Source organism: Pithys albifrons, chromosome 8 (genome assembly GCF_047495875.1).
Source record: "Pithys albifrons albifrons isolate INPA30051 chromosome 8, PitAlb_v1, whole genome shotgun sequence".
Classification (NCBI taxonomy): domain Eukaryota; kingdom Metazoa; phylum Chordata; class Aves; order Passeriformes; family Thamnophilidae; genus Pithys; species Pithys albifrons.
In genome coordinates, this window is record NC_092465.1 from 39,069,952 (window position 1) to 39,089,684 (window position 19,733).

Here is a 19,733-nt window from a genome sequence, read left to right on the forward strand (position 1 = left end):
GTGATCCTGGCCCAGGAGGCGAGCCTGGAACCCGTGGTCCACCTGGTGAAGCAGGCCTTGAGGTACAGTCCCATGGCATCATGTTTGTGCAAGTGCTGTTGGAGGGGACATCAGCTGCCACATACATTCACTGGCTCACAATGGGGCTTCTTCTCTTCTCTTCTCTTCTCTTCTCTTCTCTTCTCTTCTCTTCTCTTCTCTTCTCTTCTCTTCTCTTCTCTTCTCTTCTCTTCTCTTCTCTTCTCTTCTCTTCTCTTCTCTTCTCATTCTCTTCTCTCTCTCTCTTCTCTTCTCTTCTCTTCTCTTCCTCTTCTCTTCTCTTCTCTTCTCTTCTCTTCTCTTCTCTTCTCTCTCTTCTCTCTCCTTCCTCTCCTCTCCTCTCCTCTCCTCTCCTCTCCTCTCCTCTCCTCTCCTCTCCTCTCCTCTCCTCTCCTCTCCTCTCCTCTCCTCTCCTCTCCTCTCCTCTCCTCTCCTCTCCTCTCCTCTCCTCTCCTCTCCTCTCCTCTCCTCTCCTCTCCTCTCCTCTCCTCTCCTCTCCTCTCCTCTCCTCTCCTCTCCTCTCCTCTCCTCTCCTCTCCTTCCTCTCCTCCTCTCCTCTCCTCTCCTCTTCCTCTCCTCTCCTCTCCTCTCCTTCCTCTCCTCTCCTCTCCTCTCCTCTCCTCTCCTCTCTTTCTCTTCCTGCCCCTGCCCCCGCCCTGCCCTCTGCAAAAAGCCACATTTTTATGGCTCTAGTTCCCAGAAAAGGAATTCATGGGAAAACTGTGTCTTAAATATCTGTTCTTTTCTCACAGGGGACCCCTGGCCCACCAGGAGACCCTGGGTTGACTGTAAGTAGCCTCTGGTTCTCTTCCTGCTGGGGCAGTCCTGGCTTTGCCATGCACACCCCTGAAAATGAAACAGGGCATCAGGTCCTGCTGCTGCATGGCAGAGGTGGCCTTTGGCTTCCCATGGGAGCCAGGGAAAGAGGGGAAGAGGGCTGGCTGGATGGGAAGGGAAAGGGGAACTTTTCCCTTAGAGGTGACGGTGAGAAGCATTCACCCCCACCCCTTTCCTGGCAGGATTGCGATGTGATGACCTACGTGCGAGAGACGTGTGGATGCTGTGGTGAGCAGACCATCACCTCTCCCTGGGGAAGGGGAATGACCACCCAAGGGATGGGGGAGTAGGAAAAGGGGGCCACCAGAGGGGTCCCCTCATCCTTCTGCCCCTTGGTCCACCCCTTGCGCTGAGCTGCCAGCTGTGGATGCTTGGTGTGCTCCTTGTCCTCCCGGCTCGAAGGAAGAAGGAACAGATCAAGCATGGAGCACATCTTGGTCTGCATCTTCCCACAGAAAGTCTCTTCTACCCTGGTGGCTGTTGTTCCCACCATCACTGACCTTTGTGTTTTCCTGTTCCTGCCCTTCTCCCCAGACTGTGAGAAGCGCTGTGGGGCCCTGGACATCATGTTTGTCATAGACAGCTCGGAGAGTATCGGCTACACCAACTTCACCCTGGAGAAGAATTTTGTTGTCAATGTGGTCAGCAGGCTGGGTTCCATTGCCAAGGACCCCAAGTCACAGACAGGTCTGGATCATGTGGGGACAGAGTCTTGGGTCTTTTCGGCTTTTGGTTTGTTTATTTTTCGTGGTTTTTCATGCCAGTTGGACAGGTCTTTGAGTTTCTATGCTTTTCACTGGGAATTCAAAGCTGAATAACGTGCTGCTTCGTTGGCAGGTGCCCGTGTTGGGGTGGTGCAGTACAGTCACGAGGGGACTTTCGAAGCCATCAAGCTTGATGATGAGCGCATTGATTCCCTGTCGAGCTTCAAGGAAGCCGTGAAGCGCCTGGAGTGGATTGCTGGAGGCACTTGGACACCATCTGCCCTTCAGTTTGCCTATAACAAGCTCATCAAGGAAAGCAGGAGAGAGAAAGCCCAAGTGTTTGCTGTGGTGATCACAGATGGGCGCTACGACCCCCGGGACGATGACAAGAATTTAGGGGCCCTTTGCGGTAGAGATGTGGTCGTCAACACCATCGGCATAGGAGACATGTTTGACCAGCCAGAGCAGAGTGAGACCCTGGTCTCCATCGCCTGCAATGAACCCCAGCGAGTCCAGAAGATGAGGCTCTTCTCAGACCTGGTGGCAGAGGAATTCATTGACAAGATGGAAGACGTGCTCTGCCCAGGTCTGTACCTGTCCTTGCATGGATCTTATTGGAACTGGAGTTTTGATCCCAGGGTTTAGGGGTAAGGAGGGCATATATATGATTGCAGAGATGCTGTGTCCAAGTAGGTCAGCCAGTGGGTCATTTATGGGGGGGCTGACCTTTATGTAGCCCTGGTCTAAGCGTCCTTCCTCAGATATAGGCCAACCTTTTGGGACAGTCCTTTGGAGTTCCTTGTAAGAGATCTTGTCCTGCCACTGCCAGAGGGAAGGGGGCTGGCAGCACATCACTAACTTTTCCTTGTTTCTTCTCCTTGCAGATCCACAGGTCGTTTGCCCTGAGCTGCCCTGTCAGACAGGTAAACATTACAAGTAGCTTCATGCCATCTGCACAAAGTCCAGGGGGAGAGTGCATGAGGCTCAGGAGTAGGAGAGGGGGGTGCAACCCTGTCCATTCCTTTTGGATGGCCGGAGTTTGAGAAATAGTGTTACTTTACAAAAGGAAAGGCTGAAGGGTTTCATCTACCCCTCTTTTCCCATCTCTCTGAGTTCTCTGCACAGGTAGGTACAAGTGCACTGTGTGAGTGTACCTGCAAGGCTCATCCCTGGTATTTCTCCCTGTCCAAATTCCTGGTTGCCACCTGGTTTTGACCTCCAAACTCAAGGCAAATCCTCCTTGCTAAACTCTCCCACTCATGTGACCTTTGTAACAGGAATCTCCTTGGAAGTCACAGGGGCAGAGCAGCTGGTAGGGATCAGTTGGAAAATTACAACGTAGTGGACCCAAAGCTTTGGCTTCTCTAACGCTGGCTGTATTTAATTAACAACTATCTCGGGGTGTTGGATTAAAGGAAAAGACTGTAAGGGTCCTCTGGTATCAAAAAGACGGCTGCTGTGTGCTGAAGGTAGCTTGATTTGGTCATGTTTTGCTTGTTGAGGGGCAGGTAGGCATCCCAAATTCCTTAGAGACTCTCTCTGAATCCCTGTGCCTGTTTGAATACAATAGATGCACTCTGTGCTGACATAAGATTTGCCAGTTCCTGTGACTTTTATCTCTACTCTTGCCATGAATGTTTTTGTGGAGAACTCCAGTTTCAATTGAGACTTATACAGAATATCAAATTTCATCTTGAAATACGTCCCTTTGTTTCCATACAAAGGTATGGAAAACTGGTCCCAGGATGCATAGCAATCTGGAGAAAAGCTATAATCATTCCTATCTAAAATCTCTCACTGGTATTTTGAGTACTTGTACCTGGCCATGCAGAGGGAACAATGTCCAACCATGATGCTGAGCTCCTCTACCATGTCCTCCGAGGGGCTTTGTCCTACGAATCTGTGCACAAGGAGGTGACATCCCCATGCCACACTGGTGATGATTGCTCAGGTGTCTTCAAAGGTTTTTGTCTTTGCAGCTTTCCCATTTCCAAGGAATGCAGACAGTAGCACACTTGTTTCTCCTAGGCTTGGGCCACCAAAGCCCTCCAAAACAAGATGAAGTTGGCAGTGCTTTCCTTGTAGTGCACTTGAATGTTTCTGTTCATGATGCAAGGTGAGAACAGTTTGGTGGTACCTGACAGTCATGGGGACCAGAACAGAAATGGCTCAAGGAGGCATGTGAGGTGAATCCCTTAAGCCTTCCCATGGGCAGACTACGCCAAGTGCAGGCAAGACCTGTGCCCTAGAGAGCACAGAAGGTGGAGTGAGGTGGCTGGGTAGTGTGGGCCACCTGTCAAAGTGCCAGTAGATCCATCTCAACAGGGCCAAAAGTTGTGCTGGGTCTGGTAAATCAAATTTTAAGTAATAGGTAGAGATTCAGGGGCCTTTTGGGCAATGACCCTTCCACCCTCCACACTGGAGGGTCTGTGATGTGTTGCTGCCATCATTTAGAAGGATTTGCAATGACCACACCTTGGTGGCAAGGGAACATGTTGGATGGGATGTGACGTAAGGCACATGACAGAGCCTGGGGATTCTCTGGTAGGTTCTCTGAGAACATCTGATGAATTAGCATCAATTCTCATGCAAATCCTGTGCATGGAGATGGTGCCTTTCAGAGGGAATGTGAGCGAGCACACCCAATGATTGTGTCCTGTTGTGGTTCAGCCAGACAGGTTTAGTTCAGGGAGGCAGCTACACCAGCCCTATCCTTGGCACCATGGCTCTCAGAGTGGCAGGCCTAGCACTCTTAAGGGGCAAATCAGTCGTACCCCAGCTTCAGCCTGGAAGGGAAGTTCTGGCCAGGTTGGGGTTGGTCTCTTCTCCCAGGCACTCAGCAATAGGACAAGGGGGCACGATGGGCTCAAGCTCTGCCAGGAGAAATTGAAGTTGGAGATGAGAAAAAACTTGTTTGCAGAGAGAGTGCTCAGGCATTGGAATGGGCTGCCCAGAGAGGGGGTGGATTCCCCATCCCTGGAGGTTTTTCAACTGAGCTTGGCCGTGGCACTGAGTGCCATGATCTGGTAAAGGGACTGGAGCTGGATCAAGGGTTGGACTTGATCTGGGAAGTCTTTTCCAACCCAATCCATTCTATGATTCTATGATTGTCAGCAGAGCACAGAGAAGGACAGGTATCACATACACACTGTTTTCTCCTCATGCTGCTCCAGTGCTTTACTAAGGAAATCCAGATTTTTCTGGTTTTGGGACAGACCTTTGCCTCTCATCAGTTACCTCTGTACTAACAGGATGCTGGATGGTTTAAATGCTAAGCAAATCTCAACTGACTGCTTGCTCCATAGAAACCACCTGACACTCTGTGAGGCTCTTGCTAACCCATGCAAAAGGCTTTGCTTTGAGCTTTGGGGTTTTATTCAAAGTTAAATTCAGCACAGCCAGGTGCAGACAGAGGCTCTTGGGGACCTGACTAGCCCAAGCACTACACAGCTTTGGCTAGAGTCACTGCCTTGAGGCTGAGTGCCAGGCAAGGAAGTCACATAATGCTGTCCCTTAGATGTCTTTCAGCCTTACAGCATCATCTGTATGGTTTGCATATAGCAGAGCCCAAAGCTACATCATGGGTGAATCCCATCTGCAGAAAGAATTTGGACCCCATCACCTTTTTTCCTGACCACTGCTCTTTCTCCACCATGCCTGTACTGGCTGAGTAGGAACTGGGCAGCTAAGGTTTTGTGTAGTATTCTGAAGTCACTCAGTTGATGTGTGAAAGATTTCAGTACAGATCCCACAGTTCCTCAGACATAAATGGCAGAAAGATTTAAAATTTGGCTTTGGTCTTTACTTCTCTGTCCTCATTAGCTTTGTTCTTCTCAGGTAGGAAAGCCAGGCAGTTTTCAGAGACACAGCCACTGCTAGCAAGCCCTGAAAATATTCTTTTGACGCTCACTTGCAGATGACAGGAACCCTGGGAGCATAAACCCACTTATTTTCCGCCCCATGGAAGAGGGAGTCAACATAAATTTCCCCAGCACCATACACTCGATCGCCCAGTTCCTAAACTCCACGCGGGAATCCCGGGATCCCAACATGTACACCCAGCTGGTGGCCACTTTGGCCTTTACCGCCGAAAAAGCCAAGTTTGCCACTGGAAATGAGCGGCAGGAGTGGATGGACTTGTTCATTGACACCTTCAAAATGGTGCACAGCGAGATTGTGGGCGACCCAGAGTCTGTGCTAGGGCTGTGCTGAGACCGCTGTTAGAGGTCATGGGGAAGGCAGGGGTTGAGTAGAAGTGGTAATCATTGTTCCTCAAGTGCCTGTGTGGCAGAGGCAACAGGTACATTGGTAGATGCTTTTAGTTTAGGAGAAACAGAGGCAGTGGAACGGCTTGGTTGCACTCAGACGGGGATGGGACACAAGGAGCAGTCCTTTCCAGCTTGGCTGGCTAATGAGCATGGCAGATTTCCCCAGCAATGTCAAGGGATGCTCTTGCTTTGCCCACTGCTTTTTTTTTAGAGTCTAACGATGCACTTTCCCCGTGCCTTCCTACACATGTCTTTGCTGACCCACTATGAAGCATCTTCTGCATCCTCTTTCAGTTACCATGGGGTTCTTTTTAGGTCCTGCAAGGCTGCCAAAGCAAGGTGCAATAATTCCCATCCAGCAGTGTCTCTGTGGAAACCCTCAATGAGCAGCTAGGGGTGTGGGAGGGAAGGAGCAGGCAGCGTGGGAGAGGGAGCAACTCTCTCCTTCCATGGGGAGCACTGACACTGGGGAGTATTGCTCTCAGAACCTGTATGGGCTCCTTTGGCCTTTTTCTCTGCTTGTACATCTGTGTTTCTTCTGTCTAATTAACAAGTACCTGTCCATAGCCAAAAGACAGATACTCTGTTACATAGAGCTGAGTTATCCAAAGCAAAAATCCTTGACTCTGCAGTCACACCTCTGTGTGTTACCTGAGCTCTTTCAAAGCAACTACCTAAACATGATGCAGTGCAGCCTATTTAATCCACACCCAGTGCTGGTTTGGTTCAGAGACCACAGACCCACCACTTGCACTGCAGGTATGTATGTTTAGACAAGAAGTGATATTTCCATCAGCTCAGCTGCCCCTGGTTTTCACCAAGTCAGGCAGGTGAGTGTCATTCCCACCTCCACTTTAACTACTCTCAAGCCATATTTAAAGGAAATGGAGTTTTTGTGTGCAGACACAGAAGTAAAAGTGCTTATTCTAACTGAAATGGTATTATTGCAATAAAGTCTCCTGAGAAAATGTCATATTTAATGGGCAGAAGGGAGGTGTACCATCTTCAGAAATGTGGTTGGACTGTAAGATTTTTAGTGGTAAGAAGTGGAGCCAGCTGCCAAGCTCAGGCATGGGAATTCTCTTTGAATTTATTACAGTATTCTCACAGGATTTCAGCACTTCTTACTCCCAGACTATAGGGATGAGGAGCTCAGAGAACTCCAATATCGGGATAGAATAGAGGGACAAAGAATTCTGAGCACTTTATATGGTATGCTCCATGTTTTAGGTGAAGGTAGAAGGATCAGGCTGTGTCTGAGTCTGGTCATAATTCATATATTCCAGACAATCTGTGCAAAGCCAAACTCCCCATTCTGTTTTGATTTTTACCTCAAAATTAGTGTGACTTAGCCTGTTGGGATGCAGGACTGAACTCAAGAGTAGTTAAGCTGTTCCAGCCATGATGCCAGAGGAAAAGCCCCCAGATCCCATTGATTTGAAGAAAACATCTCAGGGCTGGGACATTTTGCTGAACAAAATGGGGATTGGGGAAGATTTCAGCAAAGGGGGTGTTGATTTCATTTAATTTCATCACACAGTGGCTATTTACTTCCCTTAGAAATAATTCCTAGCAAAAAAATTGGAAACAAAGTTTTTTACCTCTCAAAAACCTTTAGTTCATTGGTTGGGGGAAGGGCAGAGAGAGAAAATGTCTCTTTGCCTGAGCACTGTTTGCATTGGCCTTGTTAGACAGAGGCAGGCAGTGAAGGGGTGTTTTTTAGCATGATCCTGGGTAATTCCTCTGATAAAACCAGATGGATTTCATCTCACCAGCAGTTCCTTCAGTGAAGCTCTTGGGCAGAGGGAGGACACAGATAAGCTGCTGGGCCACACCTCCCCAAAGACACAAGAGGGGCTGGGAAACACCAGAAAGGGCAGGGAGGTCATTTCCCATCTCACTTTCATTTCCATTGTCAACACTGTGAAAGAATTGAGGAAATACAAGTTCCTCAGGTTTTAGAAAAAGCAGGAAGAGGGAATGGGTGGGGTTACTTTGCACAGGAATGTAATTAGATGGGTTGCTAATGGCAGGAAAATGGAGGGTATTTCTGCTTTTTTTTGTGCTGCCCTCGGTAGCCATCGGTGAGCTGCAGGCATTCATGCCTTCCTATAAGCCACATGAGAAGGATCAATTAAAAGCACGACAGCAAGATTTTATTCGTGGTGCCCCCCAGAGCTTCTCTCCCAGTTAAGGACAAGAGGTGGCTGGATCCTCAGCCTCTCAGAAATGGGAACAAGCTGCAACCAGAGCATGACACCCAACAGAACAAACTCGAGAGTTTGCTGCCTCACCTCTGTCACATTCCCGTGGGCTAACTCTATGTAAGGCACCTTACCAAGCAGCTGGAAGGCAGCTCTTTCCAGCTGTGAGGGCTGAGCAGCAAGTGGAGTGTTTCTGGGAAATGTTCCTGTCAGACATGCATTGTGCTATTGCTGAAGCTCCCTGGAGTGATGCTGCTCCCAGCCACCCTGTGCTTAGCTCAGAGCTCTTATGGCCACGTGGAAGGGAGATGGATCTTGCTTGCCATCTCCAAAACCCTGCCTGCATGTGGCCAAGCACTGTGGGGGCCTGTTAACACTGCTGCAACATGACACGCAGCCCTCGCTCCCACCCGCTCGCTTCCCGTGGCATTCACAGACCCTCACGTAGGTTTTGCACTGTACCTGCAAGGCCTTCCTGCCTTTCCCCCTCCACAACTGCACAGAGCAGGTGAGGGTCAGGAGAGCAGGTGCTGCCAAGGCAAAGTATCCTTGTGGCCTGCATACCAGGAACTGCAGCATCAACATACCCTCTAGGCAACAATTCTCACAGAAGACTGGGCAGAGGTGAGTATGTGCCTGCATTGCTTTAAAGGAGGGGAGGTAACAAGTGATAGGACATGAGGACATGGCCTCAAGTTGAACCATGGGAGATTTAGACTGGATATTAGAGGACATTTCTTCATTGAAAGGGTGGTCAGATACTGCCACAAGCTACCCAGGAAAGCATCATCCCTTGAAATGTTCAAAAATGTGTAGATGTGGTGCTTAGGGATATGGTTTCATGGTTAACATGGTGGTGCTGGGTTAGTGGTTGGGCTTGATCTCAGAGGGCTTTTCCAACCATAACAAATCCTGTGATTCCTTGATTCTGTGCTGAACACAGGTGTAGCATCATTCCTCACCAAGGAAGCTCTTGGTCAGGTTGGGTTTGCTCATGGTGTGGAAATTCAACCTAATGTGAAACTCCTATCCCCAAAGTTCCCTCGTTGTCTGAAACGGATGCTGCAGGTGGGGCTGCTCCAGAAGCTCCTATTCCTTGCCAGTCATGCAACACAACGTGGCAATATCTCTGGGACTTTACCCTTTTGAGATTCAGTCTTATAGCCACAGAACTGCTGAAGAGTGGTATGGCAACTGTCCCGCTGCCAACTCAGGGGGAATGCAGAGGAACACCAAGTGCAATACACAGCAAAAGGATGAAGCAATGGTCCCTCACTATCAGCTGACTCCAAAGATAAATATTCTCTTTTTTCTTTTTCTAAGTTCATTCATTTCATGTTCATATATTCATATGCCCATGTCATGGATAGGTGCAGTTCTGCATGACTAAAGAACAATGTTGCACTGTGTTCCCTTCAAATATCAGTCTGGTATCAATCACCAAAGCTGCTTTACTATGAACCCATGCACCAAGAAAATTAGTCTTGTTTGCTACCCAATCTTTATAAGCTCTTCAGGAATTAGTGATTGCTGATTAAACTTAGCTGGGTGAAAAGCAGGAAAACATCCTACAAAATCTGTGTGTGAGTTGATGGCCTTAGGCTGAAGGAAAGAAAGTTTAGATTAGATATTAGAAAGTAATTCTGAAAGGGTGGTGAGGCACTGCCACAGGTTGCTCAGAGAGGTTGTGGACTCCCTATCCCTGGAAGAGTTAAAGGCCAAATTGAGTGCAACTTGGAGCAACCTGGTCTAGTGGAAAGTGTCCCTGCCCATGGCAGGGGAGTTGGACTTAGATGATCTTTAAGGTCCCTCACAGCCCAAACCATTCTATGATTCTATGATAAGAATAACTGAAAGTAAACCACTGTCCAGAAGTAACCAAAAGGTTTGCAGGTGCAGTCTCTGGATATTCCTCTCACAGATAAGAGCTGGGAGCTGATGTAAGGCAGTGGATGTAATTCTGGGACTGAAGTGCACAGAGTTGTAATTTCATGGAGGTCCATCGTAGGTCCCAGAATTAACATTCATTAAGACGTCGTGCCCAGGAGCTGAGGGCATTGGAAGCAAAGCTCCTCCTTTATGAGCTGCAAAGACAGTTTTGGCAGCAAAGTGAGGTTGGTCCTTCTTTGGACAGACAACTGCAGCCCAAATGGCCTGAGACAACCCCAGACCTATCCCTTAGGCTTATCCTCCCAACTCTTGTCTTCTTCCTCCTGCAGAGCTTGCTGTGGCCCAGTGCACCCAGCGCCCTGTTGACATTGTCTTCTTGCTCGATGGCTCGGAAAGGATCGGTGAGCAGAACTTCCAGAGTGCCCACCGCTTTGTGGAGGAGGTGGCCCGGCAGCTGACGCTGGCCAGGAGCAGCAGTGACAACATGAATGCCCGCATCGCGCTGCTGCAGTACGGCAGCGAGAGGGACCAGAACGTGGTCTTCCCACTGACCTACAACCTGACAGAAATCTCTGACGCCCTGGCCCAGATCAAGTACCTGGACTCATCCTCCAACATTGGGTCAGCCATCATACATGCCATCAACAACATCGTGCTCAGCCCAGGAAATGGGCAGCGCCTCGCCCGGCGCAACGCTGAGCTCTCCTTCGTCTTCATCACCGATGGCATCACAGGAAGCAAGAACCTGGAGGAGGCCATTAACTCCATGAAGAAGCAAGATGTCATGCCCACAGTAGTGGCTCTTGGGAGTGACGTAGACATGGATGTCCTGCTGAAGCTTGGCCTTGGGGACCGGGCAGCCATATTCCGGGAGAAGGACTATGACAGCCTCTCCCAGCCCAGCTTCTTCGACAGGTTCATTAGGTGGATTTGTTAAATGAAGGGCACGTGCACATCCTCCTCTCACTGATATACACACCCCTGATATTACCTCTTGTATTTTCTTCCCCTTGTATGTTTGCTAACCCAGAACAGCTGCCCTCTGGGTCCTCCTTTCTAGCCAAAATCCAGAGCTCTTTTTTGATCTTCATGATGAAGTCATGTATCTCACATTTATGGTGCTAATTAAAACCCAGATTGAAGCAGGATACAGAGCCATATGATGTACTTCTGTAAGGCTTTACACACACCAAGCCATGGCTTGGGCACGTACTGTAGTCCTAGGAGGGCTTATCAGAGAAGCAAGAAACCTTTCCAGAGTAACAGGACCAATGACTAACTCTAGTTTTCAAAAACTCTCAATATCCCTCAGTGTGTCTGGGTCCTCCTTCCACGAAGCAACAGGATAGTGTGAGAGGTTTTGCTGCCTTCCACAATTGTCTGCAGATGCTCTTTTTGGGGGGTCAATCTATCCTAAATTTCACAAATCATCTTTAAGATCCTTATTTTCCTGTGGGCCATATCTCCTGTGATTCCTTCTGCCATTCTGCCCTTCATCAGAATCAGCTCATTTATTACTGCACCCAAAATCCTGGCCCAGAGGGGCCTTCCAAAATCTCAAAAAATACCAGGCACCCAACAGAGCTGCCTCACTGTTACCTCAGTGTGTTCAAAGTATCACTGGTGCCTTCTTCCAACTGGCATCTGTTGAGCAATGCCCAGATTTGAACTTGAACTGTGCTGTCTGCAAAAATAAAAAACCCTTTTCACCCTATCCTGAAAAAGCCTCTTTATTCTGTAGTTTGTCTCTTTTTTTAAAAAATTATTTTTAATGAGCAGCTGGCTCTCCTGGTTCTAAGCTGGTAAGTCCAAATAATCATAGAATCACAAAATGGCTTGGATAGGAAGGGAACTGAAAGACCATCTCATTCCAACCCTCCTGCCTTGGGCAGGGACACTCCACTAGACCAGGTTGCTCCAAGCACTGGCCTTGAACACTTCCAGGTGCACCCTGGCCATGCACCCTGGCAGTGCCCACCCAGACTGTGATGTCTCAGCATGACAAGGAACGCGACTTCACACCTGGGTCACGTTCCTCATCATGGGTGAGTTCTCATGTGCCCCTCTTTGAGGATTTGTGCCTTTCCCCACCACAAAATTGTCCTGGCACCTGACTTGGGCTTCACATGCTTTTCCTTCAGCCTTTCCTGCATCCAACATGCCATCCATGGTATGTCACAAGTTGGGGGAACCTGAGGACAGGAACATCCCTGTAAAGTGGTGGAGGCAGGATGGAGAGGAGCATGGGTTTTGCATGGGGGACACCAGGCATGGGTGCAGGGAAGGGCTCCCAGCACTGGCACAAGGCAGGACATGGCATGGTGCTGGTGAGCCATGTCCATCTGTGCAGTGGTGTCACTGCCATGTTCTCCCTCCATTGGAAAGGAGAGCTGTAGGGAAGCCTCAGGGGTCATGGGACACATTAACAGTTGGCACCGTTGCCCAGGAAAAAACATACAGACTCCAGCAGATTGCAAACCAGCACATGATGACTTTCAACAAGATCTCCCAAAAGACAGACAATGACTTAAGAGATGTCAGGACAAAAGATTCACAAGGTAAACATAAGAAGATCACTCAGCAGGATAAAGGCTGCTCTAAGGGAAAGGGGAAGGGAGTGGAGCAATGTGCAAGGGGGTTCCCACGAGGTGTGTGGCTTCATGTTTTGCTGATCACTGCTGTGCAGCTGGGAGATGCCAGATGTTCAGTCAGAGTCAGAGCTGCTGCTTGAGCTGCTGCTTGAGCCACTGCAGTGCTGGGGGAGAGAAAAAAATCTTTAGGACAACAGGGAAACAACTCTCTCAGCATTCCTGAGAGGTGTTAGTGACCCTGTGGTGGGTGCCTAATATTGTGGGAGGGCTGGGGTTTGTTTTTTTTTTTTTTTTACATGGCTCTTTAGGTCATTACAGCAAATTTTAGGAGGTTCTTGCTCTCTGTCAGCAAGGACAAATGTCAGAGCACATCACTTCCAGAGCTGTTACCCAGTGAGAGTTTCCACTTGTTTGGGAAATGCTCCCACTTCCAATGTTGGAGCTGAGAATGTGTTTAGCATTTCCTTACTCAGACCTGCTCTGGATGGTGCCCTGAAATCCCTGGACTGGCATTTTCTACACAATCAACTCTCAGCACAGGGAATTGCTTCACCTCTTCTGGGTATTTTTGCTCATGTTTTTTGGGATTTTTCTGGGGCAAGACAGTGAGTGACTGTCCCTTACAGACACACAGCTCACTCTCAAGTGAGCAGCACAAGTCCTGGGATTTAAGACACTGAGCTACATCACTGCTTGAAATGGCTTCAAGGAATTACATGGATTACTTTTCAAATTGCTTACTTAATATGACGCATTCTTGACTCCCATTAATCCAGCGGGAGTTTCCATATCTTAAAAAGGGCACTGAGGTTTTGGCAGCCGTAACACAGTGGGTGGGGAGAGCCTCAGCTGCCCCAGATGCGATGCTGTGGGATGGGGGCAGGGGGTCTTAAGGAACACAGAAGGAATAAGGAAGTGACCACTGCTGCCTCACTCTTACCTTGCCTCCGTGGTGCTTGGAGTGCTTTCCCTTATGGTGCTTATGGTGCTTCTTATGGTGCTTCTGATGACAGTCAGGGGGGCACACCTGCATTCCTGGTGGTCCTGGATGGGGGTGCCCATGGGGATGATGGCCTGCTGGGGGGTGCCCATGGGGATGATGGCCTGCTGGGGGGTGGCAATGGCCAGCAGGAGGAGGGCAGGGGGGACAGACTGCAGGGCCACCAGGGCAGGGACCTGTGCCAGGACCAGGGTATCCTGGAGGAGCAGGAGGGCAAACTGCAATGCCACCAGGGTAGGGACCTGTGCCAGGGCCAGGGTAACCCGGAGGGGCAGGAGGGCAAACTGCAAGGTATGGACGTGGCATGCCTAGGAAGAAGAGAGGGGTGGTTAGCTGGCAGAGACAGGCTCTCCCTGCACACACAGGGCACGGAGCTGCTGTACCCATGCACCCAAAGAGCCCCTCCCACTCTACCTCTTCCTCACAAATTATATACCACACCCATTTGTAATCCCCACAGCTGCCTGTGGCCATTGCCCTGAGCTGCCCTCTGAGCCCTGATGGCTGTGCGTGGTACCCACGGCCCTCTCTGGCTCCATGGCCCCTCACCTTGGTTAGGGTCACACATCCTCAGTGGTCTCTGAGCTGAAAGGGAAGGACAGGCACCATCAGTCACCTCCTGCCAACAGGGATGTCCCTGCCCGGGCACCAGCACGGACCTGACCCCTCTGTCCTGCCCATCTGCCCCGGGCACAGACACCGCGCTCGCCTCCCCAGGACTGCCATCCCCCACACACCCCGACAGCCCTCCTGCCCCTGGGGGTGACAGCGCCAACCCCCAGAGCGACTGTCCCCACCCCCGTGCACCCCCAAACCCGGGCGTGTGGTTTCCACCGTTAATGGAAATAACGAACCTGGGTGCCCAGTTCACGTCCTCATGGACCACAAGGGACTGGGGACACGTGTCTGGGTGCAGCGCCAGCCATGGGGACAGCACACCCTGACCCCCGGTGTCCCCGCTGCGGCTGCCCCTGCTCTCCCCAGTGCCCTGCACTCACCGAACCCGCCGAGAAGCTCCCAGAGGAGGCGATGCTGGCAGCACTCTCGATCTCTGCCCTTGGCACAGCCCTCCCTCCCGTTAAATACCAGGTCCCTTCCCGGTGTGGAGGGGTGCGGTGGGCAGAGGTGACACCGCCGAGCGGTGAAACCGGCACCACCCTGTACCACGGCTGTCACCACGGGCACCCACGAAAAGTCAACATGCCACTCCCAGCCGGCACGAAGGTCCCACAGGGCTAATAAAAACAGACGACGGAGAGCGGTGTTTACAGCTCCCGACGACGACGTCATGTGATGGAGTGAGTCAGGCGACCCCACCATGAACTCTGACTCAGTGCTTCCAGCACAGGCACAGTGCCCAGGCACAGGGGTGACCCTCCCACCCACGGTGCTGTGGGACAACGGGATTTAGGGTCCAGGTTCTGACTCCCTGTAACACTGCTCAGAGTGTTGCCACAGTGTGCAAGTGAAGGAGACCATATCTGCCATCATAACGGGTCAAGAGGGACAGGAGGCAGGGCTGGATGGCCTAACTTTCAGATCTTCCTCTTGGGGGGGAATTGATGGGCAGGGAGAAGAGTTCCTCCCACCCTTTCCCATCCCATTCCATCCCATCCCATCCCGTCCTGTCCCGTCCCGTCCTGTCCCATCCCATTGCATCCCATCCCATCCCATCCCATCCCATCCCATCCCATCCCATCCCATCCCATCCCGTCCCGTTCCATCCCATCCTGTCCCATCCCATTCCATCCCATCTCTCTGATAACAACCCTCACAGTGCCTCATGCTTGGCAGTGCCCCCTTGCCAGGCAATGCAACAGGCTGACAGTGTCACACACCACCAAAAAGACACCTTGCAGAAAGGGCCTGGGCCGGGCCTTGCCCCAGATTTAGGGTAGGAGGGTGTTTCGTGTGGTTTGCTGGGTGCCAAACACGGGAGTGCGTGAGGTCAGGAGGTGCCCATGCATAGGCATCTCCTCCTGGGCAGTCCAGCATTTTGGCTCCCACCTGGGAAAACACAGGCTTGAGAGCAGCTCCCCTCATGAACCAGCACTGCCAGATCCTTACACTGCAGGACTCCCACCCTTCAGCACCCAGCAGCACAGAACACTTTCCAGTCTGTTGGAATTCTCAGGAAGTGGCTCAAGCAGTGGGAAGCATTGCCACATAGGACAGGAAACTCTCGCAAGGGGTGGTGGATGTCAACTCTCCTACAAAGAGCATTTTCTGCAAGCTGGTGAAAAGTTAGTGCGTGGAAAGCACTGGCCAGTTTGGGAAGTATGGCTGGAAGTGATGCATCCTGTGGGTCAGGACATGAGGGTACACCTTGCAGGGCAGTGTGGGAGCCATACCTGGATGTCAGATTTGCAGGCCAGGTTACAGTGTTGTGCCAGCTCCTTCAGAGCAGGCCAGAGCTCTCACCTTCTCTGCCAGGGCATAGGGCACCTTCACAGCTGTCTTCAGCCCCTGCTGCATGGCAGCTGTGCGTCTGGGAGAGGGGACAGCCCGGGGATGAGTGCTGGGTGCCTGTGCTCCCCCTTCTGACATTTCCCACCAGCCCAGCTCACCTCTCCTGCTTGGTGCTGCACGCTGTGTCTCTCCTCAGAGAGCATCAGGTGAGCCAGAGATAGTGAAAGTTGCTACAGGGATGGTGGAGGGATAACATTCAAATTTGGCTACAAAACCTGCTCCCACTGCCTGCCTAAGTGACCTGGAGTTCCCCCACTCCACATTCATAACCATCAGCATTTGGGAGCAGGGACCAGCCCACGCCTGCTCAACACTGAGCACAGATGTCCCCTGGGTGTGAAGAGGAGCTGGGAGCAGCCACCGCTCCCAAAACCAAGCTGAGTGCAAGGTGCAGGCAGCAGGATCCCCCCATGCAGGCAGGGATGAGCACCATGATCTGAAGCAGGATGTGGGTCCCTACTCGATGATGCGCTCCCGGGGTTGAAACGGAGACAGGGAGTCCAGGCCCAGCCGACTGACCACCTGCAAGGAGCAGCACCAGTGTCAGCCTTGTCATGACAGGTCCTGCTGCAGCCTCAAGGGACATAGGACAAGACATGACTGAATCCAGTGAGGGACTGCAGGAATGAAACCCCACTGCCCCAGCACGCACACACACACAGTCAGCAAGGCAACAGGGATGGACGAGGCTGTGCTGGCAGTAATTCTGGGTGAGATGGGCTGTGCCAACCCCTTTGGGTGACTCTCTTTATCATGGTGAGCTTTTTCATAGCAATTATTACCCTGGCATCAAGGATGGCAGCCCACTTAGTTACAGCATTACCAAGCCAACACCTCTCCTATAGCTGGGAAAGCTCACACCAAATGCAAGGACTTTTAGAGGCAATGGGATCCACATTAGCAATTGGCACCATTGCCCAGGAAAAAACACACAGACTCCAGCAGATTGAAAACCAGCACATGATGACTTTCAACAAGATCTCCCAAAAGACAGACAATGGAGATGCTGTCGATTTCAGGACAAAAGATTTACAAGGTAAACATAAGAAAATCACTGAGCAGCCTGAAGGCCGCTCTAAGGGAAAGAGGAAGGGAGTGGAGCATCGTGCAAGGGGGTTCCCACGAGGTGTGTGGCTTCATGTTTTGCTGATCACTGCTGTGCAGCTGGGAGATGCCAGACGTTCAGTCAGAGTCAGAGCTGCTGCTTGAGCCACTGCAGTGCTGGGGGAGAGAAAAAAAATCTTTAGGACAACAGGGAAATGACCCTCTTTTACAGCATTCCTGAGAGGTGTTAGTGACCCAGTGGTGGGTGCCTCATATTGTGGGAGGGCTGGGGCGGGTTTATTATTTTTTTTTACATGGCTCTTTAGGTCAATAAAGCAAACTCCAGAAGGGCCTTGCTCTGTGCCAGCAAGGACAAATGTCAGAGCACATCACTTCCAGAGCTGTTACCCAGTGAGAGGAGCTTATAGCTTAGTTTACTTGGGAAATGCACCCATCTCCAGTGTTGGAACTGGGGATATGTTTAGCATTCCCTTACTCAGACCTGCTCTGGACGGTGCCCTGGAATCCCCGGACTGGCATTTTCTGCGCAATCAACTCTCAGCACAGGGAATTGCTTCTCCGTTTTGGTTTTGGTTTTGTTGGTTTTTTTTGAGGAAGCTGAACAGTTCCTCTGGCAAGACACTGAGTGAATGCCCCTTATGGAGGCATGACTTACTCTCAGGTGAGCAGGACAAGTCCTGAGATTTAATACACTGCATGGTGGACCCTGAGCCAAATCACCGTTTTAAATGTCTTCAAGGAATTTCATGGATTGCTTTTCAAATTTCTTACTTAATATCGTTCCTTTGTGACCATTTATTATTATAACAGGAGTTTCCATATCTAAAAAAAGCCACTGAGGTTTGGCAGCCCACTTCAGCTAACACAGGGTGGATGCTGTGGCATGGGGGAGAAGGTCTGAAAGATCACAGCAGAAATTTGGAATGGTCTGTTATCACCTCACTCTTACCTTGCCTTCGTGGTTCTTGGAGTGCTTATCCTTATGGTGCTTCTTATGGGGCTTCTGATGGCAGTCAGGTGGTCCTGGATGGGGGTGCCCATGGGGATGATGCCCATGACCCGATGGAGCAGCGCATGGGGGGCAGATTGCAGGGCCACCAGAGCAGGGACCTTTGCCAGGGCCAGGATGTCCTGGAGGGGCAGGAGGGCAAACTGCAAGGTGTGGATGTGGCATGCCTAGGAAGAAGAGGGGCTGTTAGCTGGCAGAGACAGGCTCTCCCTGCACACACAGGGCACGGAGCTGCTGTACCCATGCACCCAAAGAGCCCCTCCCACTCTACCTCTTCCTCACAAATTATATACCACACCCATTTGTAATCCCCACAGCTGCCTGTGGCCATTGCCCTGAGCTGCCCTCTGAGCCCTGATGGCTGTGCGTGGTACCCACGGCCCTCTCTGGCTCCATGGCCCCTCACCTTTGTTAGGGTCACACATCCTCAGTGGTCTCTGAGCTGAAAGAGAAGAACAGGCACCATCAGTCACCTCCTGCCAACAGGGACGCCCCTGCCCGGCCACCAGCACGGACCTGACCCCTCTGTCCTGCCCGTCTGCCCCAGGCTCAGAGCCCACTCTCGCCTCCCCAGGACTGCCATCCCCCACACACCCCGACAGCCCTCCTGCCCCTGGGGGTGACAGCGCCAACCCCCACAGCGACTGTCCCCACCCCCGTGCACCCCCAAACCCGGGCGTGTGGTTTCCACCGTTAATGGAAATAACAAACCTGGGTGCCCAGTTCACGTCCTCATGGACCACAAGGGACTGGGGACACGTGTCTGGGTGCAGCACCAGCCATGGGGACAGCACACCCTGACCCCCGGTGTCCCCGCTGCGGCTGCCCCTGCTCTCCCCAATGCCCTGCACTCACCGAACCCGCCGAGAAGCTCCCAGAGGAGGCGATGCTGGCAGCACTCTCGATCTCTGCCCTTGGCACAGCCCTCCTGGGGTGTCGGGCACCCGTTAAATACCAGGTCCCCGCCAGGGCGAGGAGGGGTGCGGCGGGCAGAGGTGACGCCGCCGAGCGGTGAAACCGGCACCACCCTGTGCCACGGCCATCAAAAGATGGGCAGGAAAAGAAAACACATGCCACTCCCAGCCAGCACAAGGGTCTCACATACAATAAAAATATAAATAAGTCCCATATACAATAAAAACAGATGATGGAGAGCAGCGATTACAGCTCCTTATGTCAGTTGATGGAGTGAGTCAGGTGACCACACCATGAACTCTGACTCAGTGCTTCCAGCACAGGCACAGTGCCCAGGCACAGGGGTGACCCTCCCACCCACGGACTGTGGGACAACGGGATTTAGGGTCCAGGTTCTGACTCCCTGTAACACTGCTCACGGTGCTGCTGTGGTGTGCAGGTGGAGGACTCTATATTGGCAATCCAACAGGCCAGCAGGGACAGCACACAGGGCTGGATGGCCTAATTTTCAGATCTTCCTCTTGAGGGATTAATGGGGAGGGAGCAGAGTTCCTCCCATCCCATCCCATCCCATCCCATCCCATCCCATCCCATCCCATCCCATCCCATCCCATCCCATCCCAGCCCCATCTCCCTGATAACAACCCTCACGGTGCCTCATGTTTGGCAGTGCCCCCTTCCCAGGCAATGTGTAACAGGCTGGAAGTGTCACACACTGCCAAAAAGACACCTTGCAGAAAGG

General features: G+C 51.5%; 1 protein-coding gene and 2 long non-coding RNA genes across 3 annotated transcripts in view; 1 reads left to right on the forward strand and 2 right to left on the reverse strand.

The window, feature by feature from the left end:
* The window catches only part of COL6A2 (collagen type VI alpha 2 chain), a 26,418-nt gene extending 14,770 nt beyond the window's left edge, over nt 1–11,648 (forward strand). The window contains exons 20-26 of the mRNA XM_071562988.1: nt 6–62; nt 792–827; nt 1,059–1,104; nt 1,411–1,563; nt 1,714–2,166; nt 2,465–2,503; nt 10,272–11,648. Coding sequence (XP_071419089.1) covers nt 6–62; nt 792–827; nt 1,059–1,104; nt 1,411–1,563; nt 1,714–2,166; nt 2,465–2,503; nt 10,272–10,879 — 1,392 coding nt within the window. The 3' untranslated portion in view covers nt 10,880–11,648. The remainder of the gene's footprint in view (nt 1–5; nt 63–791; nt 828–1,058; nt 1,105–1,410; nt 1,564–1,713; nt 2,167–2,464; nt 2,504–10,271) is intronic.
* A 771-nt stretch (nt 11,649–12,419) lies between these two features.
* Nucleotides 12,420–14,806, reverse strand: LOC139675118 (uncharacterized). The gene is made up of 4 exons (XR_011698434.1): nt 14,532–14,806; nt 14,083–14,118; nt 13,474–13,841; nt 12,420–12,697 (listed from the first exon to the last, which is right to left on the reverse strand). It is a non-coding gene; the product is annotated as an uncharacterized lncRNA (long non-coding RNA).
* Nucleotides 14,807–16,961: 2,155 nt separating this feature from the next.
* On the reverse strand, nt 16,962–19,357 carry LOC139675159 (uncharacterized). Its single transcript, XR_011698445.1, has 4 exons — nt 18,932–19,357; nt 18,483–18,518; nt 18,017–18,243; nt 16,962–17,223 (listed from the first exon to the last, which is right to left on the reverse strand). It is a non-coding gene; the product is annotated as an uncharacterized lncRNA (long non-coding RNA).
* Between the last annotated feature and the right edge of the window lie 376 nt (nt 19,358–19,733).